Genomic DNA, 27343 nt, shown 5'->3' on the forward strand with positions numbered 1-27343 from the left:
CCAGGTTATTCTTGTTCAATTTGCTCATTGGAAAGCTCAAACTTTTCTGAGAGGGAGGAGAAGTAGCTGACATCACATCCTCTTTCACTAATGGGAACCTATTTCATACATCAAATTAATCATAATTTTCATTTGCCTTTTTAAAAGAAAGATTTCCAAAAGGAAAAAAAAATGGCCAGAATTTTCTGTCTCCTATGGTTCCTTGGTCTGATTTTATGTGAGTATGATGCTACTACTTTGGGTGGATGGTGGGGGTAAATCCTTAAACAAGCAAAAAAAATTTAAAAACTTTAAAAAACATTTTGAATATAATATAAGGCTCCAGTGGGTTTCTAAAGATATGTAAATTTGTTTTATTTGAAAGTCAGAATCCAAGGCTATATAACAAAATTATGCCAGAATATCTCATACTATTGTAGCTGTGACTTAAAAGTGAAGAGGAAATCCATAGAAAAGTCAAAGGTGGGATCTAAATCTAACTTGCTGTTACTGCTGATATTGTTATTACATCCACAAGTCTAATTTTAAAAAAAATACTAGGTGGGTTGGTTGGATAAAGGGGGCTACAACTGCGGGGCGGAAAGATAGATAATTGAAGAAGAAAACAGAATAAATATCTGAGAAAAAAATAGTTTACAAATGCACATATCTTTATACCTATCACACTGTTTCTTTTCAAAGTAAGGAATTTTGAGAAATAGAAAAAATACATTTTAAAAAATTAAAAGCATGAGATAACACAAAGGAAAGAAAGCACATCTATAGTTTTCACAAAATTACTTACTATTCCTTGCCATACCTATCTGTTCCTGGAAGACCACTTTTGCTTTTATGATGTCCACATACTATTTCATACATCTTTAAAATTCTCATATATTTCTTTTCCAGGTGTTCATGAGTTTCATTCAATTGTATCTTTCGTGGTCTTTCCCTTTCGCGGTCTCTAACATATTTGTTCACTGTTCCTTCTTTTTTCTTCCTTTCTTCCAATATTATTTTGCAATTCAGTCCTCATTCATTTTTTCACTTACTTGAACAAACATTATTTTTTTTCCAACAGACCATGTACTACCATTACTATCATTACTTTTTTACCAATAAAATGTCTGCAACATTCAGCAAATTAATGTTTTTAAGATCAACAAATTAATTTACTTGCTAACATTTTGCCATTTGTATATATACAATTCATGATCCAATACAAATATTTTTATATTTGATACATTAATTTTCTGATTGATACATTTCATTACCTCATACAGGCTAATCCTTGCTATAATTCTATGCATACAAAAGTACGTATCCATAATCAGCATACCTCTAATGTCACCACATTTTTCCTTAAATGCATTAAACTACTTTAATTATTGAAAATGTAACTGTTATATTACTGATATTAAATATATCGGAAGCATGTAAGAAAATATAGCCAACACAAGAATTTCAGCACTAATATATGGAAATCTGGAATTTTGCTTAAAGAAAGTTTTATCTCTGGATAAAAAAATATTCAGTCCTGATTCTGAGATAATTTTAGTTTTCTTCATTCAATTCAATTTTTCAATTCAATTCAGAATAGAGCTGGAAGGGACTTTGGGTGTTTTGTAGTCCACCCCCCCCCCCCGCTCAAGCAGGCGACCCTCTACCGTTTTAGACAAGTGGCTATCCAGTTTCTTCTTAAGAACCTCTAGTGATGAAGGACCCACAACTTCTGAAAGCAAGCTGTTCCATCGGTTAATTGTTTTGTTAGGAAATTTCACTTTAATTCCACGTTGCTTCTATCCTTGATTAGTTTCTATCCATTGCTTCTTGTCTTGCCTTCTGATGCTTTGGAAAATAAGTTGACCCCCTCTTCTTTGTGGCAGGCTCTCAAGTACTGGAATACTGCTATCAGCACCCACCCCCCAGTACTTCTTTTCTCTAAAGTAGCCATACCCAATTTCTGAAACCGTTTTTCATGTTTTAGCCTCCAGCTCCCTAATCATCTTAGTTGCTCTTCACAAAAAGAGAATTTTATTTGAAGATTCAAAAATCTTCAAATAAAATTAACATTCTGACACAGAATTCTCACGGGGGAAAATCCATCTGTATGATCACTAGGAGTCAAAAATGACGGCACATAATCAAGTGCAGCAATCAGCATAGGAAGGTTGGAGAATTTCATCATGAGAAAGGCAGGGCTAGATGAATCAAAAGTTGGAATTAAGATTGCCAAGAGAAATATCAACAACCCCAGATATCCAGATCCTGAAGATGAAACTCAAATACTTTGGCCACCTAATGAGAAGGAAGGACTCACTGGAGAAGAGCCTAATGCTGGGACTGATTGAGGGCAAAAGAAGGGGACAGCAGAGAATGAGGTGGTTGGATGGAGTCACTGAAGCAGTAGGCATGAGCTTAAATGGACTCCAGAAGATGGTAGAGGACAGGAAGGCCAGAAGGAACGTTGTCCATGAGGTCACGATGAGTTGGACACGACTTCACAGCTAACAACAACAAAAACTTACTGTAACTCCTCCAAATGAAAATGATGTGTCTATCTATTTTAATAGAAAGGGGGGAAAGTATTAGAATATTCATAATAATTTAGGTGCTGTAGTACTATCATATTTAATTGAATTGTTTAAAGGCTGTACTGTACTGAAAAATAGACTGAAATAAAGTTAAGTGATTGGAATGAGGACAGACAAAAGAGAGATTCTCCACTCATCATTAAACTATGGCATTTCCAGCTGTAAATCATGGTATTATGGTAGCCAGAAAAATGAGATAGAAAATTGAGGGAAATAATTAGGCAACTATTGTGGATGGCAACATATATTTCAAAACTAAAAATGGCATGTTTCCAAATATCTGCTTCTCAGCAAAATGAGAAAGAAAATGTCTCGTTGTGCCCCATTTGTAGACTGTGCAGGATTTGTGGATTCTGCTTGGCTTCTCTGGAAATACAACTGATGAAAGGGAGGCCTTTGATCTCATCCAGAAACAGCCTTCTTGACTTATCACAACAAATAAAATAAAAAAACCTATGGCTTGATTGCTTAATTGATTGTTCTAGGAAATCAAGTGTGACTTCTAATGACTATGTCACTTTCTCATGATTTCTTGTTCTTCATTTTTTCCATTGAGATTTTTAAAAAAAATCATTAAAATTTAGATGTTTTTTGCTGCACCTTTTCCCACCCATATGCATTTTTATTTATAATTTTTCCAATGAGCACGTTCTCTTATTTTTCTTAAATAAATGTTTTTATTCATTTAAATGTGTGGGAATTGTTTCCAGGAACTATGTATTGATGCAGGTGGGCTCCCACCCGCTCTCTCGCTCTCTCTCTCTCTCTCTCTCTCACACACACACACACACACACACATTCTTTCACTGTCTCTCTCACACAGAAACTTTCAACTGGCAAAAGTACATTGAACATTTCAGTACTATCAAAGGAACTTGGTTGGTTTCAGTTCTTACATTTTCATTCAGGAATGAATTAAATCAATTTCTCCCCATCTCTAGTGGCCATGAGTATCTAAATTCTCACATACTCCTCTGCAATGTGGAAAACAATAGCTCATGCCCTCATCCTGCAGTGGAAAGGTGTGGTAACAGATAATTACCTTCACTGTAGGTGCTGTTGTGGCTGCTTCCCATGGCCCTCCTTTATAAGGTTATACATCAACCTTATAGAGAGAGGGTAAACCATAGCTCCATAAAGCATTGTTGAACTTTTGTTGAGGCTAAGGTTTTGAGAGACATGTTTGTAGGGCCAGTTTGGTGCAGTGACTAAGGTACCAGGCTAGAAATCAGGGAACTGGGAATTCCAGCTCCACAAAGTCAGTTGGTCACCTTGGGCTAGTCCTTCTCTCTCAAATCTAGGAAGAAGACAATGGCAAACCACTTGTGGAAAATCTTGCCAAGAAAATTGCAGGGACTTGTCCAGGCAGTTGCAAGGTGTCAACAATGATGGAAAGATATGCACACAGAGAATGCCTTTGGCTTTTGTAAATAATGCATTCTCTTAATCATTCAAACAACAAGGAAGGAAGACATTTTTCATATTTTGAATTCTGTTTTAAGTGATAAAATACTTTGCAGTACATTAATGAACTGTAGCTGTCAAGATGGGATCTTAAGCTTGCTTATTTATTTAAACAATATCCCATATCTTCATTCTCCCCAGAATTCTATACAAGTTGCACTAATCTGCAATAAAAACAATATGAGCATTGAACCCACAGTAAAGTATTTCAATGTTGTTAAATGATTGAAGAATTAAATACAGGGAGTCTTCAAGTTGAGCCCAGAATTTATGTTGCTAAGTGAGAAATTTGTCAAGTGAGTTTTGCCCCATTTTACAACTTTCCTTGCTACATTTGTTAAGTGAATCACTGCAGTTATTAAATTAGTAACACATTTGTTAAGTGAATCTGACTTCCCCATTAACTTAGCTTGTCAGAAGGTTGCAAAAGGAGATCACATGAAACCTGGACACAACAGCCATCATAAATATTAACCAGTTGTCAAGCAATCCTACGACCATGGGGATGCTGTAATGGTTGTGTGAAAAATGGTCATAAGTCCTTTTTTCAGTTCTGTTGAAACTTCGAACAATCACTAAATGAACTGTTGTAAGTCGAGGACTACCTGTATTTATTTGTTCTTTGTTTAAGAAAATGTATGTGGCCACCCAACTTACTCTCAGTGATACGGAGCACTTTACAGGGATAAAAACCCAATATCAAAACAATAAAAAAGCAACAAATCCCTTGGTGACAACAATAAATCTTAAATAATACATTATTTTTCCAACTTGAACCAGGTCCACCCCAGTGTGCAAGACTTCCCATTGGGTCTTTCTTACCTTTTAGATTTGATTAATCCATTTTCAACAGACATAAAGTAATGTAAAATAAAAATGAACAAAACAAACAGACAAATACCAGAGGAAAGAAAAACAACAAAATATGTTTAAAAACCCCATGATTACAGCTATATTCCAAATTCACGTGATCTTTCAAGTCTTTTTTAAAAATAAACTTAAGTTTTCAATACTCACCGAGTTGGCCAAGAATTTTTACAAAGGAAATGATAATGTGACATTGTCTGATTAACCAAATATATAATTTTCTCAGAAATTGCTAAAGCACGCACCTCTGAAATCCAATCTTTTTATCTTCCTATTATAGGAGCACAAAAAACTCCATATTTGTTCTGAACGTATTAATTCCAAGTTGTCACTATATAATTCAGTACAATCTACATGTATTTAAAATCAGGCCCTTCTTTAATAATTCTGTCAATGTGTTATATGCCCTTATTCCAAAAGAGATGTAAAGAGAGTATGTAAAGAGAGTATGATTATAACATTTTAGTTAATATCCTCAAATTTCTTGCATGATGATAATGATTTTATCCATTCATTGTGTCCGACTCTTGGCAATTCTATGGGCAAGTGTCTCCACATCTTCCAATCTTGCACCATTTCTTTGAGTTTTCCTATGTTCTGGCTGGTATCAGCTTAGTGTCCAGTCACCGTGTTCTATGTTGGTCTGATTTCCTTTTACTACTAACTCTTCCAAACTTAATTGTTTGCTACAGTGAATTTCCCTGCATAATATGGCCAAAGTAAATAAGACACAGTTTCATGATTTTGCCTTCTTGTGACATACCTTGTGATATGTGCTCCAGTACCTTTGTTGTCCAAGACAAAGGAATCTTCTCCAGCACTACAGCTTAAATGAGTCAATTTTCTTTCTTTTTTTATTTTTTAAGGACCAACTTTCACAACCACAAGTAACTAAGGGGAACACCACAGAACTAACTAACCTGCATTTGATTCCCTACATTTCTATATTTAGCTCATATGCATCATTACTGCTCAATCCACTGCAATCCAACATTTTATTTCTGTGCTGCATTTACCATTTTCAACTACCTGTGATCTTAAGAAAGTGCTTTTCACCATCAATTTCTATTTTCATATTTCCCTTTTTGAAATGGTCATTAGCTCGATTAATAATCATTAATCTGTTCTTTACAGAGTATTCTAGAAGGTGTCCATCTGATTAAAAAAACTTTTGATATATTAACTTCAATTTTAAATCACATGACATAAACTTAGTTCTTCAAAACTTCAGTCCGTTGGTTGTAAGGAACTGGAATTTCCCAATTTTCATTCCAAGCTTATGGTATATTTGTTATAGTTTTTTAAAACTGTTTCTTTAGCTTTTGACCAGAAAAAAGTTCTGACACTGAATTCTTCAATATTAATAACATAAATATTTTGGAACTTGCTAAAGCATTGAATCCGTACAGAACTGTCAAGATATGCTTTAACTGAATACACTTCTACTTTTAAGTTGATTGAAAGAAAATTATGTTTGCAGTTGCTAAAAAGATGGTACCCTTCTGTGACTATTTTTGCCATTGATTTTAAGAATAAAGTTAAGCCAAAGAGTCAAGCATTAATGGGAGTTCATATCAAAACTAACCCTAATAAGGGCCCAAATACATCTTACCACTATCAAAGTTGGAAACACTAAGTTAGTGCTAATAAATGTTGTACCTAGCAACTGCCATGACTGAAATGAGTAAGTACAATAACATTCCAATTTAAATTTAGTAGCATTCTGTCCCCAAAATATTTCTATAAAATATTGATACTAAAATGCAAGGCCAGTAACTGTTCTGAAAATCCAGATTAAAACTACCATCTGTCATAGACAAATTTAATTTAGAAAAAGAGATTCTAGGTGTTTTACTTTTCTAACTGATTTTTTTAAACCTATCGCTTTGATCAAAATATTTTTTTTTTGAAAACAATTTTATTGATTTTCTACAAACAAACAAGACAAACAAAACATTAAAACATCAACTCTCTTATGTACGTACAGTGTGTCGGTTGGTTCATCAGTTTTGTGCATTCATTTCGTAGTCTCAATTACAGTTATATTACATAACAACTCATATTGTCAATCCAAACTTATATATCCTAATATCGCTATTAATAAATCATTTGACTATACTTTTAATCATTCATGCTTTATGAGATAACAATACTTTAAACAGTTTATTCTATAATAAATCATATAATCATACCAAATCTATCCTAAAAACACTTTATAGATATAATGTCAAATAACATAGGCAAAAGAAAAAATAAAGGTATTCCTTGCTATCTAACTTTCTAAATATTCTATTATCATATTTTGTCATTTAGCCACTGATAAAAAAGATCCCAAATTTCATAAAATTGTTTATCCTCTTGCTCTCTAATTTCAAATGTCAATCTACTCATCTCAGCATATTCCAATATTTTCTTAATAATTTCTTCCTGTGATGGTATTTTCTCATTCTTCCAGTTTTTAGCAAACACAATCCTAGCCGCTGTTAACACATTTACAATCAGATATTTCAAATCTTTACTATATGTATCTGGTAAGATTCCCAATAAAAAGAACTCCGGTTTCAAATCTATACGTTTCTTTGTCATTTTTCCAACCACATGCGAATTTTAGTCCAATATTTTTTAGCGTCCTCACAAGTCCACCACATATGGTAATATGAGCCAGGTATCTGATGACATTTCCAGCATTTTTCAGATTTGTTCCTGAACATTCTTGCTATTCTTGTCGGGGGAAAGTGCCACCTGTAAAACATCTTATACATATTTTCCTTATATGCTGTTGACATTGTCATTTTATAATTTTGAGACCACAATTTTTGCCATTTCTCTAAATCAATCCCATATCCAAAATTCTTCCCCCAAACAATCATAGTTTCTTTAACTTGTTCTTCCTCTAATTTAATTCCCAGTAAATAACCATATAATTTTTTAATCACCTTCTCATCAGTACCCATCAAGATCTTATCTAGATCAGTCTGTTTATCATAGATACCTCTGTTTTAGAATCTTCATCATACCTTGAATGTATTTGCGCATATGAAAACCAATTCATCTTTATACCTTGTTCCTCTAAATTTTGTATCGATTTAAGTTCACCCTTTTCATCCAATAGTTCCCCATATCTAACTGTTTGTTCCTTCTTATAAATTATAGGATGGGAAAATGCTTCAATAGTCGATAACCAAACTGGAATTTTCAAATAACATTGTCTTTTTATCTTCTCCCAGTTTAACCACAAAGACTCCCGTATATAATGTCTTCTAAAATAACCCTGTGTTTTAGTTCCCTTATACCATAAAAAAGCATGCCAACCCAACAGCAAATCATGACCTTCTAGTGTCAACAATCTAGTCTTTCTTAATGTTATCCATTCCTTAACCCACATCAAACTTGCAGCTTGATAGTACAATTCCCAATTGGGCAGGCCAAAACCTCCTCTAATTCTAGCATCTTGCAAAAGCTTTAGCTTTATTCTCGCTTTCTTACCTTGCCATATATACTTCAACATAATTTTATATAAATCATCAAAATAGACTTTTCCGAGCCTAATTGGTATTGTTTGAAACAGAAATAGGATTCTGGGTAAAATATTCATCTTAATTGTTGAAATTCTCCCTATTAATGACAATTGCAAGTTTTCCCATTTCTTCAAGTCTATAGCTATCTGTTGTTTAAGTTTAATATAATTATTCTCTTTTAATGTGCTACATTTTGCTGTCAAATGTATCCCCAGATACTTGACCTTATTCGTAACTTGGATTTTCAACAGGTCTGCCAGTTCTTCTTTGTCTCAGTAGCATGTTCTTTGTCAAAATCTTTGTTTTGTCTTTATTTATTTTCAAACCAGCCACCTCACCATATATCTCTATCTTTTCCAATAGCTTTGGAGCTGTTTCTAACGGATCTTCCAAAAATAAAGGCTAAGTCATCAGCAAAGGCTTGCAGTTTGAATTCTTCCTTTTTAATTTTCATTCCTTTTATGCTTTTATCATCTCTAATATTTCTATTCAACACTTCCAAAGTCAATAGAAATAGCAAAGGAGATAGGGGACATCCTTGTCTTGTGCCTTTTCTTATATTGATAAAGTCTGTAAGTTCTCCCTCCATCATTACCTTTGCTGTCTGTTTATTGTATATGGCTTCTATTGCTTGGATAAATTTTCTGGTGAAACCCATCTGTTCCAATAGTAATAACATAAATCTCCAGTTCACGTTGTCAAATGCCTTTTGAGCATCTAGGAATATCAAAGCCATTTGCTTTTCAGGATGTGCCTCATAGTATTCCAAAGTATCCAAGATTACTCTCATATTGCCTCTAATTTGTCTCTTTGGCAAAAATCCATTTTGTTTTTGATCAAAATATTTTTAAGATAGAAAAGATAATGAAGCAATACCTAGAAAGAAACAGAGTTATATAACCAGAAGTCAACATGGGTTTCTCAAAAACAGATCAAATCAGACAAATCTTATTGCATTTTTAAACAAAGTGACTATATTAATGGACCAGCAAAATGATGTGGACACAATTTGTACTTCAGTAAGGCATGTCATGAAGTAGACTACATCCTACTACTTGGCAAGATAGAAAATTATGGGTTAGACCAGGGGTCCCCAACCACCGGGCCGCGGACCGGTACCGGGCCGTGGAGCACTCTCTACCGGGCCGCAAAGAATTTTTTTTTAAAAAAAATGGCGGCTTTCTTCACCTTCGATGAATGCTGCTGGGATCGGGGATCAAGGACACAAATGAAAGAAGGGGAGGGAGGAAGCAACCGAAGCCTGTCCTTCTCTCTGGGTCAGCTCTCTCAGTCGCTCTCTCGCTCCTCCACCAGCCCAGGAAGAAACTGCTTCAAAGAAGCGGGGGACTTTTCCTGTCGCCGAGCGCCCGTTCTCCCACCCCCACCCCGTCCGCCCGCTGGGGGTTCAACCCAGTGCTCGTTCTGCCTGCCTGCCTGTCTTCGTTAATGGTTGAATTGGAACAGCTTGGCTGAGTAAAAGAGGCGAATAGTTATTATTCTCAGCCAAGCTGCTCCCAAACAACCAGAAACTAAGGCAGGCAGGCAGGCAGGCAGAACGGGACACTGTGGATTGAAGCGACGGCTGCTGGGCGGGCGGGGTGGGGGGGGGTGAAACGGGCGCTTCGGAATAGCTGCGGCGACAGGAAAAGCCCCCTCTTCCCCCGGTCCTTGCAAAAATTTTCTGCTTGAAACCGGTCCCTGGTACAAAAAAGGTTGGGGACCACTGGGTTAGACAGTATCACAATCAGATGGATTTGTAACTGTCTGACCAGCCACTCTCAACATGTATCCTTAATGGAACTACATGAAGAAAAGCATGAAGTGGGGTACCACAAAGTTCTGTCTTAGGCCCAATATTTTCAACATCTTCAAAAATGATTTAGATGAGAGAACGTATCAAATTATCAGACTACTAGAAAGAATAGCCAACACTCCAGAACAGGAGTCTCCTTCCCGCTAGGCGTGTGAGTGCTTCTGGTGAGGAGGAAGACAGTGGGAGGAGGCTTGGCAGCTGCCAGAGTGGAGGTGAGTGCTTTGCGGCTCCTGAGGGGAGGAGTAACATCTTCACCTGAGGGCATCGCTGGCAGCTGCTCGGCCTCCTCATTGCACAGAGGCAGGATACAACACCAGTTCAGAGGTTCCTTCCCCCGCACACACATCCTCGCAGGCCAGGGAACACCTGGGAAGGGCTCCGATGCCACGATCTCCCATGTGCATCAGTCCATCCGCCGCTGGTATCAGCCCTCTTGCAGACACGGGTGCACTGTGGACCACCAAAATTTTCTCCACAGACCACCGGTTGGCGACCTCTGCTCCAGAAGATAGGCTCAAGATCCAGAAAGATCTTGATAGACTTGAATACTGGGCCCTATCTAACAAAATTCAGTTGTGAGAAAAATAATTTTTTACACTTAGGCAAGAAAAACCAAATGCACAGGTATAGAATAGGTACTACGTGGTTCAATAACAATAACTAGTAGACAACCACCCAAATATGACCCAACAGTGTGCTGCAACTACAAAAGCTGCATTAACAGAGGGATAGAATTAAGATCACGTGAAATGTTAGTACCATTTTACAAGTCCTTGGTAAGAACACACACTTGGAATATTGCATCCCCAGTTCTGATCAACACAATGTAAAAAAATATTTTAAGGCTCTAGAAAGAATGCAAAGAAGAGTAACAAAGATGATTAGGGGACTGGAGGCTAAGAACTGTTGCAGGAATTGGGTATGTCTAATTTAATAAAAAGAAAGGCTAGGGGCAACTTCCGGTTTGTCGGCTTCGCTAGCGGCAGGGATTTGCGACCCTGCGCGATCCCTGCCGCGCTAGCCGCTTTGGTGCCTCCGATCCACGGATCTGGAGGCTAAGGCTGCCACGAAGAGGCAGCCGAAGATAAGGGGGAGCTGGTGAGGGGTTTGGGGGTGTTGCAGACCCCCTTCCCAGCCAGCAAAACCCCCTTCTCCCAAGACAGTCGAGCGGCGGTCTGTAATGGCCGCCTCAAAGAAGCCGGCGGCTGGGTAAGACTGAGGAGGAGGAAGAGAGGAGAAAGTTGTCAAGAGAAAGTTTCTTTGGCTGACCCAGGATTTTCTGAACAACTCTTTGTTTCCAGAGGAGGATTACAAGCGGCAAAATTGAGTGCTGAAAGGGAAAGTTCACTCTCCTTCCTTATGGAATCAACAAATGGCCATTGAGAAATCTGTTGTTTTTTTATAAAAGGTAAAAACTTGGCTTGAGACCAGAAATTAATTGCAATAAGGCTTTAAAGTATAGATTGGAGGTTTTTTCCTTTCCCTTTGATACCTCCCCAGGAAGAGAAAGTGAGAACTTTGTGTATTGTTTGGACTGATTGACTCTCTCTGGAACTTTGGGGAATTGCTCTAACTTTTGAAACATTTTGGCTGCTTTAAGAAGAAGAATAAAGAATGGCTTTATCTGTTGATGAACTTAGAGAATATGAAGAAAGAAAGGACGCTGTGAAAGAAGCCTTCCTCTTTTTAGAAATGGCGCTTGTTAATTATCAAATACAACAGATGGAGGAAATGGAAGGAGAAGAAGAAGAAGAAGATGCCATCTTCAATGAATCTAAAAATTTAGTTAAGAGAGAAAGGAGAAAGAAAGGAAGGGAAATGAAGGACTTAAGACTTAAAAAAAAATACTTAAGAAAGGAAAAAATAAGATGCAAAACCAACTCAATGTTAATGCTACTGAGCAAAAGGAGAAAAGAATACAACAGAGAGGGGAAGCTAAAGGGGGAGGAAAAAAGGTTAGGTGGGATAAGAAAGGAAGGGAAAAGGGAGGGAAAAGCCACAAAGGTATAAAACAAGATGGGAAAAAAGGAATTTTGTTTAGGGATAAAGGGTAATGTATAATTTCTTTAAAAAATAAGATTCTGCAAGGTGCATAAGATGGTATTGTAGTATTTGTATTAGAAATAGAAAACTAGAATGTTATAAGAATTAATAAAAGATTAAAATATTGAAATGTTTAGTAATGATAGATTTTAAAATTTAATAAACGATTAAAAGGAATGTTTAAAATATTGAGTTTAATTAAAAAGTTTAATTTACTGTTGTTTTGATCTTATTATAAACTCATTATTGTAGTACTTGTTTCTTGAAATAGACAATTGGAATGTTATAAGATTTAAAATTTAGATTTATTATTTAATTATATTAATTATTATGGACTTATTATTTTCTCTCTTTAGAGGTTAGTAGGTTGAATGTACTAAGCAGAATCAGATTGGGTATTAGGTGTTATTTTAAATATTTTTAGGGGGAGGATAGAAAGGCATCATACCTTGATCAGTGATTTCAGGAGAAATTCTTTTTTTTTACTTGCTGTAGGGAATGAGATAAATGGATAATTTGGAAAGAATGGATAAAAAATATAAATATAATGATTTAAATTAAAATGAATTAAATAAAATAGAAATAAGAAGAGTGGAAAGTGGGGAGAAGTTATATAGAAGATATAGAATGGTAAATAAGATAGGTAATGGTATATAAGATGAGCACGAATTTAATTGAAGTCCATACAAAGAGAGGTAATCTGGGGCCAAACTACTTTCTTAAAAGAAGTTTTATATTTTTGTGTTTTGTGTGTCTATGTTTTCTTTGAGAATTAATAAAACCTCAGAGGAATGTTGGATGAGAATAAATTAAACAAGACAGAGAGGAATGAAGAGGATGATTATAAACTGGATAAATATAGAAAATTAATAATAATTAATGAAATTGAATACGAAAAGAGAAATAATGAGAAATTTGTTAAGAGATATCTATATGGTTATATTGAAATGGTGAAAAGCAGAATTATGTTGTATAAAATAATATTTTATTTGACTTGTAAAGTTAATAATGTAGAGGTTTTATGTATTTAAAGGTTAACGATGGTTTGTTTGTCTTTAAAATCAATAAAATTTGTTTCAAAAAAAAAAAAAAAGAAAGAAAGGCTAGGGGCAACATGATAGCAGTGTTTCAATATTTGAGGGGCTGCCACAAATAAGAGGGGGTCAACCTATGCTCCAATGCATCTAGAGGCATGACAAAAAGCAATACATTGAAACTAATCAAGGAGAGATCCAACCTAGAAATAATGAGACATTTCCTGGCAGTTAATCAGTGGAACAACTTGCCTTCAGAAGATGTGAGTGCTCCATCATTGGAGGCTTTTAAAAAGAGATTGGATAGCGATTTGTCTGAAATGGTATAGGATTTTCTGCTTGAACAGAGAGTTAGATTAGAAGACCTCCAAGGTCCCTTCCAACTCTGTTATTCTGATATTTTGTTATTTATTAGGGGATGATAATGATGAAGTATAAGAACATTTTTTAAAATCTTGTATTCAATATAATCAACCTTTAACCCATTTGTATCAAAAACATCTATTACTAACAATTCCAAGACTGAATTTAAAAGCTTACTAATGTGCTTTATTGCTCTACACTTTTTTTTATTTTCATCGTTGCCTTTAGTCCATGCTATTTATTTCTTTAAAAAAACAGATTTCTTTAAATGCCTTTCCTTTAAAACAGGGGTTGCCAACCTTTTGGACCTCAGGGACCACAAAAATCATAATTTTAGATTCCAGGGACCACTAACTGGTTCTGTGGGTGTGGCTTGGTAGTCATGTGACTGGCTGGGCATGGCTTGTATGTAAATATTATAAATATTTATATAAATATTGAATTTTTTATAAAAAAAGAGCAACTTTTACCCAAAATCAGGCAAAGCAGGCAGGCAGATTGAGTTGCTCACAGAATCACAGATTCATTCAGAGATCTATCTGCCATCAGCTAGCTCAGTCTGTCACATAAAATTTGCTTGCAAGCAAACTCATAAAATTAACTCACAACACACCATGCAAGTAAATACTGAATTTTTTATTTTAAAAAAGAGTAACTTTTACCAAAAATCAGGCAAAGCAGGCAGATTGAGTTGCTCACAGTATCATTCACTGATCTACCTATCTTCCATCGGCTAGCTCAAATTTGCTTGCCGTGAGTCTGCACTGAATTTGCTTGCAAGCAAACCTTCAGTCCTAAGGGAGGTTCGGCTGTACTTAAAGCAGAGCTGAAGATCTAAAGACTAGCTAGAAAGCAAGAAATCCAACCATTTTCTGCTTCCTAGCTAATCTAAATCTCCCAGCACAGCAGAACAGATGATGGTCAGAAAAAGGAAAAATAGAAATTTAGCAGGCAAGAACATCCAATAGCTACAAACCACATCTCTACCCAACAACCACAACCCAATCCACAATGCAATCCACAAAAAAACATAAATCAGACAAATAATGATATCCCAATCCTCATCAGAGAAGCTGTTGAGCGTGAACGGAAACGTCCAAATGCCATCTTATTTGGTCTAGAGGATATCAATGACAATGATGACATCACAATTGTCTGAAACATCATCAGTGATTATCAAACATCAACCATCTCCCCTGATGAAATACTTGACATTTCCCGCATTGGCCAAGAGCTCAAAAACAGAGACGGCTCTGTGGCCCCACGCTTCTGCAGGGTCATTTGCAAAAATGAATCAAGCAAACGTAAATTCATTTATACTATAAATTCACTTGCCAAAAGCAACACCAACCATGAGAACCTCCGTTCTTGCCTTGACCTAACCATACAGCAACGTGCCTGCTCTCGTGTACTCCGCACTGAACTCAAAAACGTCTAGACAATGGAGAGAAGGACCTGTACATTGACTACCATGCTGACTGTATCAAAAGTAAGTCACACAACCCACAACTCAGCTTTAACCTTCAACCACAACCCTACCTCAACCAATCCACCATCACCCAAGACTAGGCACACACGCCCCTAACTACCTCAATTCCAACTACTGCTGGCCTTAAATGCAAACTACTCAATGCAAGAAGCCTTGTGAATAAAATACCTGAATTTATCCTCTTACTAAATATGGCTAAATTTGACATATTTGTTTGTGAAACATGGCTCAACGCATCTCTCACTGACTCCATTACCACTGTAAGAGACTATCATGTTTACCAATCAGATCGTGAAATTCATAGAGGAGGTGGTGTTGCTATCTTGTATAAAAAGTCCTTACATCTAAAAAACATCCAAGTTACCCAGGAGCTTGCTTTTCCTGAGACCATCATCTGTGAACTATCCTTAAATATCACATTTCGATTCTCTTTTTTTTTTGTAAATTTTTTATTAATTTTAAAAGACAAACATAAACAAACAAAACATAAAAACATCAACCTTTCTTCCATGAGTATACAAGCAGTGTGCCGGTTGGTTTACAAATTTTTTGTGCATCCATTTCATAGTCATCAATTACAGTTACATTGCATAATAACTCATATTCTCAATCAGATATTAAATATCCTAATATTATTAATCAATTATTTGACAATAACTTTATTCATTCATATTTTGCTAGATATCTATAATTTACTTAGTATTATTTTATAACAATTCATATAATCCTCCCAAATCTATCCTAAAAATTTTTTATAGATATAGTAAAAAAAAAAAAAAAAAACATGTTTATATATTTATTATTTCCTAAGATTCTACATATTTCATTATTGTATTTTATTATCTAACCATTGATAGAAAAGGTACCACATTTTATAAAATTATTTATCCTCTTGCTCTCTAATTTCAAATGTCAATCTATTCATTTCAGCACATTCCAATATTTTCTTAATAATTTCCTCCTGCGATGGTATTGTCTCATTTTTCCAATTTTTAGCAAATACAATCCTAGCCGCTATTAATACATTTACAATCAGGTATTTCAAATCTTTGCTATATGTATCAGGTAAAATTCCCAATAAAAATATCTCTGGTTTCAGATCTATATGCTTTTTTGTAATTTTTATTAACCACATGAAATTTCCAGAATTTTCTAGCATCCGCACAAGTCCACCACATATGGTAATATGAGCCAGGTAACTGATGACATTTCCAACATTTTTCGGATTTGTTCTTGAACATTCTTGCTATTCTTGTCGGGGGGAAATGCCACCTGTAAAACATCTTATACAAATTTTCTGTATATGCTGTTGACATTGTCATTTTATAATTTTGAGACCACAATTTTTGCCATTTCTCTAAATCAATCCCATATCCAAAATTCTTCCCCCAAGCAATCATAGTTTCTTTAACTTGTTCTTCTTCTAGTTTAATTTCTAATAAATATCCATACAGTTTTTTTAATCACCTTTTCGTCAGTACCTGTCAAGATCTTATCTAAATCAGTCAATTTGTCATAAAATCCTTCTGTTTTAAAATCTTTATCATACCTTGAATGTATTTGCGCATATGAAAACCAATTTCATCTTTATACCTTGTTCCTCTAGATTTTGCATTGATTTAAGTTCACCCTTTTCATTCAATATTTCCCCATATCTAACTGTTTGTTCCTTCTTATATATTATAGGGTAAGAAAATGCTTCTATAGTCGATAACCAGACTGGAATTTTCAAATAACATTGTTTTTTAATCTTCTCTCAATTTAACCACAAAGACTCCCGTATATGATGTCTTCTAAAATATCCCTGTGTTTTAGTTCCCTTGTACCATATAAAAGCATGCCACCCCAACAACAAATCATGTCCTTCTAATGTCAACAATCTAGTGTTTCTTAATGTTATCCATTCCTTCAACCACATCAAATTTGTAGCTTGGTAATACAACACCCAATTAGGCAGACCGAATCCTCCTCTGATTCTAGCGTCTTGCAAAAGTTTTAACTTTATTCTCGCTTTCTTACCTTGCCATATATATTTCAACACAATTTTATTTAAATCTTCAAAATAGTCTTTTCCAAGCCTAATTGGGATTGTTTGAAACAAATATAAAATTCAGGGTAGTATATTCATCTTGATTGTTGAAATTCTCCCTATTAATGACAATTGTAGATTTTCCCATTTCGCCAAGTCTAACGCTATCTGCTGTTTAAGTTTAATATAATTGTTCTCTTTTAATGTACTACATCTTGATGTAAGATGTATCCCCAAATACTTAATCTTATTCGTGACTTGAATTTTCAATAGATCTGCCTTTTGTCTTGATAACATATTCTTTGTCAAAATCTTTGTCTTATCTTTGTTAATTTTCAAACCCGCCACCTTGCCATATGCCTCTACCTTTTCCAGTAGTTTTGGTGCTGTTTCTAAAGGGTCTTCTAAGATAAAGACCAAGTCATGCGCAAAGGCTTGCAATTTAAATTCTTCCTTTTTAATTTTCATTCCTTTTATACACTTTTCATCTCTAATATTTCTATTTAGTACTTCCAAAGTTAGCACAAATAGCAAAGGTGATAGTGGGCACCCTTGTCTTGTTCCTCTTCTTATATTAATAGAGTCTGTCAATTCTCCCTCTATCATTACCTTTGCCGTTTGTTTGTAGTATATGGCTTCTATTGCTTGAATAAATTTTCTGGCAAACCCCATCTGTTCCAACAATAACAACATGAATCGCCAATTCACATTATCAAATGCCTTTTGTACATCCAGAAATATCAAAGCCATCTGCTTTTCAGGGTGTGCCTCATAGTATTCCAAAGTATCCAAAATTACTCTCATATTGTCTTTAATTTGTCTCTTTGGCAGAAATCCATTTTGATCAGGATGGATAAAGTTATTTAAATATTTTTAAGTCTTTCTGCCATTATTGAAGCAAAGATTTTATAATCTGCATTTAGTAACGAAATAGGTCTATCTTAATCTGCAATTGATCAGTCTCTTCTTTTGGAATGAGTGTGATAATATCACATTTCGATTCTTACTATGTTACAGAGCACCTGATTATGACATCGAACATGTAAACAAGCTAAATTCACTAATAACATGGGCAACATCCTGCCCATACGCTTTTATCTTTCTTGGTGACTTCAATCTACTTCATATTGACTGGACCCTAAACGAATGTACAACTGAACCCATACACACAACCTTCTACAATGCTGTTACAAATCTGGGATTGGAACAACTAGTAACCAACAATACTAGACTTAACAACTGCCTCGATCTCATCTTCTGCAATAGTTTGAATTTAATTTACGGAATACAAACTAAAGAACTCTTTTCCAACAGTGACCACAATATGATTGACTTTTGTCTCAACATACGCCCACACAAAAATTATCACAATGACATAATCCCCAATTATAACTTCAAAAAAGGCAACTATGATCTTGTAGACAACGATCTCTCCTCCCTTGATTGGCAATCTCTATTCACTGGATGCAGTACTGTTGAAGACCATTACAACATATTTTTACTTGAAGTCAAAAGAGTCATCAAACTATATGTACCAACAAGAACTCCCAAAACAAAAAAAAAACAGATTACCCATAACAATAAGGAAACTTCAATCCAAAAAGAGATCACTCTGGCGGAAAAACAAATCTGGTCACGTTGCCAATTTCAAAAGACGATACAAAAATTTATGCCACAAGATAAAGACTGAATGCACCAATTATCATATTAAACAAGAGGAAAACCTTCTACGCATCAATTCCACCCACACTTTTTACAATTTTGTAAACAACAAACTAAAAGACTCAAGGTCCATCCCACCCCTGATAGGACCTAATGGCAAAGATTGTAACGATGACACCATTAAAGCCAACATCTTTAACACATTCTTTGGTTCAGTATTTGTAAAAGCAATGGAGCCAACATCTTTAACACATTAAAGCCAACATCTTTAACACATTCTTTGGCTCAGTATTTGTAAAAGCAATGGATCATGCCCAGTATTACCTAGCCAAACCACAGAAAACTACAATGATCTAATACATATCGATTTTACAGAAGACAATGTTGAAAAAGCACTACACAATCTAAAACCATCTCTATCTATTGGACCGGACGGAATATGCGCCTACTTCTTAAAAAAGCTATCCACTGCCATAGCAGAACCTCTAAGCATAATCTTTGAAAAATCTTTCAGGACCAACTCCTTGCCTAGCCTATGGTTACAAGCCACGATCATCAAAAAGGGAGACCCCAGCCTAGTTGAAAATTACAGACCAATTTCCTTATGCTGCATCACCTGTAAAGTCATGGAATCAATTATTAACCATTATCCTCCACTTAGAGACAAACAATCTATTCTCCAATAAACAATTTGGTTTCAGAAAAAAACTATCCTGTAATCTGCAATTCTTACACTGCAAAAACATATGGACTACACAACTTGATCAGGGCAAAGCAATAGACGCAATCTATATAGACTTCTGTAAAGCCTTTGATTCAGTGGTACACGACAAACTACTCCTAAAACTAAAATCTTATGGTATCTCTGGACAACTGCATAACTGGATAGAAGTATACCTGTCAAACAGACAACAAATGGTCAAAATTGGGAGTGTCCTATCAAATTCTGTACCTCTCAATAGTGGTGTCCCCCAAGGCAGTGTTCTAGGACCAACTCTCTTCATACTCTACATAAATGACCTCTGTGATCATATTAAGAGCAACTGCGTTCTCTTCGCTGATGATGTAAAGCTGTTCAATACCACAGACAATACTGCTACCCTTCAAGAAGATCTTGACTATGTATCAGAATGGTCAAACAAATGGCAACTTCAAATCTCAACAAATAAATGCTCTGTCTTACATATTGGCAAAAAAAATCAAAAAATAAAATACAAGCTGAATAGTCAAGACCTTGTTGATCCAAGCTCTGTAAAGGACCTTGGAATACTCATCTCTAATGATCTAAGTGCTAGAGCCCACTGCAACTACATAGCCAAAAAGGCATCAAGAGTTGTTAAACTAATCCTACATAGCTTTTTCTCTGGTAATATCACACTACTAACTGGAGCATACAAAACATTTGCTAGACCAATACTCGAATACAGCTCATCAGTCTGGAACCCACATTACGTATCTGATATTAGCACAGTTGAGAAAGTCCAGAAATATTTCACAAGAAGAGTTCTCCACTCCTCTACTCATTGTAGAATACCTTATGCCACCAGACTTGAAATTCTAGACCTAGAAAACCTTGAATTACACTGTCTTCGGTCGGATCTAAGTATGGTATATAAAATCATACATTGCAATGACTTACCTGTCAATGATTACTCCAACTTCAACCATAACAACACAAGAGCACACAATAGATACAAACTCAAGGTTAACTGCACCAAACTTGATTGCAGGAAATACGACTTCAGCAACAGAGTGGTCAATGTCTGGAATACTCTACCTGACTCTGTGGTTTTTTTCCCCAAACCCCAAAAACTTTAACCTTAGACTGTCTACTATTGACCTCACCCCTTTCCTAAGAGGTCTGTAGGGGGCGTGCATAAGCGCACCAAGGTGCCTACCATCCCTGTCCTATTGTTTCTTTTATTTTTCTTATATGCAGCCATTTCATGTATTCATAACTATGTATATATTTATACCTATTATCTTGCAAGCGATTGACAAATCAAATAAATAAAAATAAATAAATAAGTTTGCCAGGTAAGGAGTGAGTAGGCAGGGAGGGTTTCCACGGGCCATGTGGGCAGCGCAGCCTTGTGTTTCTGCACAGCCTGGATTAATTGCTTTGGGGGGGTGCTCTGGGGGTGAGATTTCTCTGTGGCCCACCAAAATTTTCTCACGGCCCACAGTGGGCTGTGGGCCACCGGTTAGCAACCACTGCTTTAAAAGACAACACCTTACATGGAGCCTGGGTGGCGTAGTGGTTAGAGTGCAGTACTGCAAGCTACTCCCACTGCAATTTGGCAGATTGAATCCCACCAGGCTCAAGGTTGACTCAGCCTTCCATCCTTCCGAGGTAGGTAAAATGAGGACCCAGATTGTTGGGGGCAATATGCTGACTCTCTAAACCGCTTAGAGGGGGCTGTAAAGCACTATAAAGCGGTATATAAATCTAAGTGCTATTGCTATTTCTTCTTTCTCTTTTTCCCACCACCATGTTATTGTAGGCTGTGCTGGATTTGTTGTTCCATGACTGACCAAAGCCACCCACTCAGTGTTTAACACTTTTTTCTTAACTTCATAGCCTTTTAGCCAATCCAGTGTTAATCAGAAAGTGTTAAAATTCTTGGGCTGCAACTGAACTTTTTCCCTCTCTCTAGGCTGCTGCTATGGGTCCCAGACAGACTCAATAGAAATCAGTATGATCAGCAATCCTCCTCAAACTTTTAGAACCAAAGTGGAATTCAAATGTGAGACTTACACGGATTCTGGAGTGTTCTGGGTTCTTCAGGAATTGAATGGAAAACTCCACTTCATTACATATGTTACATCAAGATCTAGAGAGATAACAGGCACTCTTGAAGGCTACAAGTCTATAAAAACTGGCAGCTACTATCAGCTAACTATTGCCAGCTTTGAGGAGTACCACGAGGGTACCTATTTTTGTGTGCACCATCGCAATCAGAAGCTGCTTTTTAGTTCAGGCATCCCAGTACACCTGCCAGGTAGGTTTCATCGTAAGTTTTAAATTCCCCATTTATATCTTCCCTGCCAAATCAGCTTCTGCTCTATCTTGTGGTTAGGGATGATATTAATCAGGGGAGAATTGCTTGGCTTCGCTGCATTCCCCCCCCCCGCCCCCATTTCTTATATCTATAATGATTTTGGAATCATTTAAAACTATGGAAAAGAAACCTTGTTATAAACCATCCAGTCATTAACCATGAAAATAGAAGAAAAACACTTTAATATCTATCTTGTCTACAGTGAAAACTACTACTCTGCCTCCTACCACGCTACAGCAAATTTCAACCACCACCAAAGGACTGATAAAAGAAGGTATAAAATGTCCCAATTCTACAGACATAGGTATGTTTCTTTAACATACTTCCAAATTTGAGGCCATAGGTGAAACACAGTCATGTCACTTTAGGCTCTGGGTTTAACATAAAAAACATCTCATGTTGCAGACAACACATATCTTTGATTTTCATCAGGAGAAAATAAGGGAAGTCAATTCAACAAGGAATTGAATGGAGTTGAATTGAATTGTTTAACAAGTAAAGACGTGTGAATATAATATTCCCCTGCAATGGGTTACCAAGGAATTTTTACTGTGGTGCTTCAAAGTATCGATCTATTTTTCCACACTAGAGGCCATATTTTTCATATGTGTGTTTCATCCATCCATCCAAATGCAAGTTCAACAGTCATTTCAAGTTGTTGAGAGAAGCATCTCTGGTCATGGCTGAACATTAGCTGAGCAGAGCATCCTGAGACTGCTTCTCTATCTTTCTTCCTCCAATGGATTTATCCTTCTCCAATGGAGCGAACAGTTGGAAGGGCTGTTTGAGCCAGAGAGGAATAATGCAAGTCAGTTAGCAATGTAAACAAGAGCCATCCACATGAAGTGGGTGTAAGGTTTTAACTGGAGCGGGGGGGGGAAATGCATTAATAAGCATTTCTGCAAAGTTCCTAGTAATCATTGGCACTATGGGTGGTTCTCGACTTACAACCACAATTGAGCCCAAAATTTACTTTAAGTGAGAAATTTGTTAAATGAGTTTTGCCCCATTTTATGACTTTTCCTGCAGTCGTAATCACTGCAGTTGTTGAATTGGTACCCTGGTTGTTAAGTGAATCTGATGTGAATCTGACATTTTTGGAAACATCACTCTTCCTTTGCTTTATGTTTCAGTAATGACAAATACAAAAAGTACAATGTTCTCCTGTGAACTTTATATATGGGTTCCCCTGGTTGGTGTTTCTCTCCTTCTGCTGATAACCCTGATAATCGTCATATCGTTATGCTGTGGTAAGAAGATTTCCTTTAAACTATGTTTGATGGTTCAACTGTTGACAGTTACTGAGTGATTAGTTTAAAATTAGATATATATCTACTTGTGTAAATATGGGTCCCATTCTAGCATCTTGCTTCTTGTTTCTTGAATGATTATAAATACTTATTCACATAAAGAACTAGTTTACTTGAGCCATTCTAAAACTATGAAACATTTCTGATGCAAATTTAAAACCATTCTGCAATCCATGTTTACACATGCAAGAGGAAAATGAGAGGGGAGCTGATGATTGCTCCATAATAGTACTCAAGAAACTGACTAAATGGTGAGGAATGTAAAGATTTATATTCTTTGCAATCATCTGATCACTAGCCCTCTGAAGATGCATTGTTAACTCTTTGAGAGTCTAAGAGTTGTTGAGGCCACTTGGGGCTTTATCTGTACCCTCGGGGTCACTTGAATTAGGGTGCAAATGGGTGTGTAACCTTCTTGTTGTAGACAGGAGATATAGGAGATATTGTATCTCCCCCTCTGTCAAGTGAGGGCTGCTCAATTTTAACATAGATAACCTTTTTACCCCTCTTTTGAACAGTACACATCTCTGTCCAGAATGTGGACTTTGCTGTCCTCAAAAGAGTGACCTTTGTCTTTCAAATGCAGATGGACTGCTGAATCTTGTCCTGATGGGCTTGTCCTCCTATGTGGTAGCATGCATTTGTCTGAAGAAGAACAAAGAAGTCAAAGAAGAGAACAGAGAAAAAAAGAGAACAACAAACGAAGCAACATTGTCCTTGCATATGTTGCAGGAATATCTGCAAAAGTTCAGGAGGATTTTCAACCAACACAACATCGGTGTACACTTTAAACCCAAGAATACACTAAGGCTTGTCCACCCCAAGGATGAAACACCCAGACAGAAACTGAGCAATGTGATATATGTAGTACAATAGAATGAGACATGTACATTGGAAAAACAAAACAACCACTTCACAAATGCATGGCACCACATAGAAGGACAAACTCATCAGAACAAGATTAAGCAGTCCATCTGATGGATTCAGTAAAACCATTGGTTTGAAGAGGGGTCAAAGAAGCCGTCTACATTAAAATTGAGCAGCCCTCTGTCAATGGGGGGGGGAATACAAAACCACCTACCTCTTGTCTATAACAAGTCCTTTCAGTAGTCTCAGAAGAAGGTTTCACGCCCACTTGCTCTTTGATTCAGGTGATTCTGAGGATACAGATAAACCCCAAGTGGCCTCAATGATTCTCAGAGAGCTAATGACTGATATTCAGAGGGCTAACGACTAGATGGCTGCAAGGAATATAAATTCTTCCATTTCCCACCATTCAATGAAGAAGCTTCTTGTGTGAGAAGTAAACATTTTCTAGAAAAAACTTATAAAGTCCAGTTGCTTTTTGAAAAGCATCTTTGGGATAACCATGACCTGGATGATTGAGAATCTTCATAGATGTCTCCATCTACTAGATATATTTGTCATCATTATGAATTTGGGTAATACAGTATATCAAAAATGAAAAAATAGCAAAACAGCACAAAACATTCTTTTTTCAAATGTATATGTGTATATTTTTCCTGCCAAAGGTTCAAGGAGGGGAAGAAGAAAATGCAAATGTATACGGTGAGTTTTCCATTATGCTGCCTTTTTCCTTTTCCATACATTAAGCTGCACTTACTGCAATGGGGTTGAAACATTCTATCAATCTCCAGATTTATTTTTAAATTTCAATATTTAATTGCAGAAATAGGATGATATTTGATGGACATGAGCAGCCCAGAGATTGATACTATATGATGAAAAAGTTATGAGTTTGGCAAAATGCAAACTGGATAACTGGCTTTCTGAAATAAACAGGTTTATCATAAATAGGGCTGCAAAAATCCTGATGACTATGGCCCATTCGTTGCTATCTAGTGACTTTCCAGGTTATTGTAGCCAATATGTACTATCACTAATAAATATATTTTTGTGATTTACCATAACCACAGTGAACAGGCAGTTCATCATACATTCCTTTTATGAGAACTTTCAAAATTAAAACATGCCCATTGATCCAAAAGGATTGGCTATTTTGTATGGCATGTTTTTCAATCTCTCTCTCTTCTTTTTAGGCCAACAAATGGAACTAATGGAGCTCACATGAAAACCATTCCAAGACAATAAGTAGGGCTTGCAACTGGATTTTTCCATGCACTCTTGCTGTGTTGTATAAATCCAGCATGATCAACAAAGAGACTCTGATGTCCTTGTAATAGTTTCTATTCATATATTAAGAATGAATCTCTTAGATCAGATCTTTGAAATCATGTGTTGTTATCTTTTATCATTTACTCATATCATTTACTCAGAAAGCAGTTTCTCTGTAAATTAGCAGGTTATGATTTTACTCCTACATATTGCCATGTTACAGAAATAAAGTCAATAGTGTAGTTTAGCTATAAAACAATAGTTTAGAAAAAATGTAATAATCTTGTGATACTTATGGATATAATTATGATGGAAAAACTACAAATTCAGGGAACATTCAATAACATTTATTCTCTGGGTAGCCAGATGGATGGAAGGGAAGCATTATCTTATCTTTCCTCCTACACATAGGTACATATGTATCATCCTTGTTGCAGTTGCCTTCTCTTTTTCCGCCCTGGAAGTTTTAATGTTCATAACCTGGGAGGATGGATGAAGGGATGTAAACATGTATACTCCAAGAAAATGTTACTTCCCCAAATTTCTGAATTAGCCTATAGAAGGAGCGAAGGGAGATGATGTTTTACCACTAGTCAATGCAATAATATAATTTATCCTATTTTAAGAAGGATTAGAGTATATAGAAGATCTTCTCTGGGTGTAGTTTCATAGCATTTCAAGATAGAACTGGGGAATACCTTGTCTGAAATTTCAAAGCCAGATAGAATAGTGATTTGACTCACTACAGAGCAGTTTTTAAAAATCTGATGTAATCACAATCATTCTATCTATAGTGGCAGGAAAGAGAAATAGTTTTGGCTGCACTTGAAAATCAACCCACCATTTTATCACAATTCCACAGATCTGTAATACTTTCAAAATGATATTGTCTGTATGCTGCAGAGAACAGCTTAAGTTAACTATTGTATCTCTTTGTTCAAAGATAACATCAAGTTTCAACAGGAAAGCATGTGAATCAAATTAGTGTGTGATAGAACTCACAGAAAGAAAGAGAAAGAAGATAAAATATATCTGAGTTTCCCATTTCTTTAAAAAGTGACTTACCACAATGCTAGGAAAGCATTTCAACAGGCTACCAACATGATAGTTTGTTTATTAAAAATGAAAGCTTCCTGACATTTCATTCTACTGATATATCACAGCTGAAAATGAAAAAGATCTGTTAGTAACTTCTCATATGTAACAGACTAAATGCACATGCATTACATTTAAATTTAGGCTTGGCATGTTTCTTCTTTGGCTCATGCATAATTTTATAGAAATCTCAAGAACATCACTGTAACAAATTGTTTTAATAAAGATATTAACCTATGATGTAATTTTGAATGTTTTTTAATTATAGAAATTAATTAACAGATTAATAGAGTTGGAAGAGACCTTGTAGGTCTCCTAGATGTGTGAGGCTTTGGTACTCGCCCTAGTCTCTCCCTCCTCCTGTGGACCTCCAGATCCTCTCTCCCAACCTTGTCTGGCCCAACACAGGCATCCCTTGATGTGAGTGACGTCAAGTTGGCCAGGCCCACATGACCATCCAATTATGCCTACCCAGCCACGCCTTCCTGGTTCTTTGAGGGCAATCATAATGCTGATCCAGCCCTCAATGAAACTGAGTTTGACACCAGTGTTGTAGGACTTCTCATCCAATCCCACACCAAAGCAGAACTTACAGCATTTCTGACAAATGGCAGTCCAGTCTCTTCTTGAAGGTCTCAAGTGAAGGTCCCACGACTTCCGAGGGCAAGCTGTTCCATTGGTTGATTGTTCTCACTGGCAGAAAATTTCTCCTTATTTCCAGTTTGAATCACTTCTTGATCACTTTCCACTCCTTGTCTGGCCTTCCAATGCTTTGGAAAATAACTTGACCCTCTCCTCTCTGTGACAGCCCCTTAAATATTGGAAGACTATCATGTCTTCCCTATTCCTTCTCTTCACTAGGCTAACCATACCAAGTACTTGCAA

At 36.2% G+C, this 27343-nt stretch overlaps 1 protein-coding gene across 3 annotated transcripts; it reads left to right on the plus strand.

The window, feature by feature from the left end:
* CD8A (CD8 subunit alpha) lies at positions 1-26703 on the plus strand. 3 transcript variants are annotated; one of them, XM_087944865.1, is made up of 6 exons: positions 1-217; positions 21513-21857; positions 22120-22221; positions 23051-23164; positions 24760-24796; positions 25288-26703. In XM_087944865.1, the coding sequence occupies exons 1-6, from the start codon at positions 172-174 to the stop codon at positions 25337-25339; spliced, it is 696 nt and encodes a 231-aa protein (XP_087800991.1). In that variant the 5' UTR covers positions 1-171; the 3' UTR covers positions 25340-26703. The 3 variants fall into 3 exon arrangements, with proteins under 3 accessions (XP_087800991.1, XP_087800992.1, XP_026535650.1); XM_087944866.1 differs by having other exon boundaries at positions 5-217; positions 23051-23167; positions 26307-26703; XM_026679865.2 differs by having other exon boundaries at positions 7-217; positions 23051-23167.
* The last annotated feature ends 640 nt before the right edge of the window (positions 26704-27343 follow it).

The sequence above is a fragment of the Notechis scutatus genome, chromosome Z (genome assembly GCF_049901735.1).
Source record: "Notechis scutatus isolate UNSWTSFEM ecotype Mainland chromosome Z, rNotScu1.2, whole genome shotgun sequence".
Lineage (NCBI taxonomy): Eukaryota > Metazoa > Chordata > Lepidosauria > Squamata > Elapidae > Notechis > Notechis scutatus.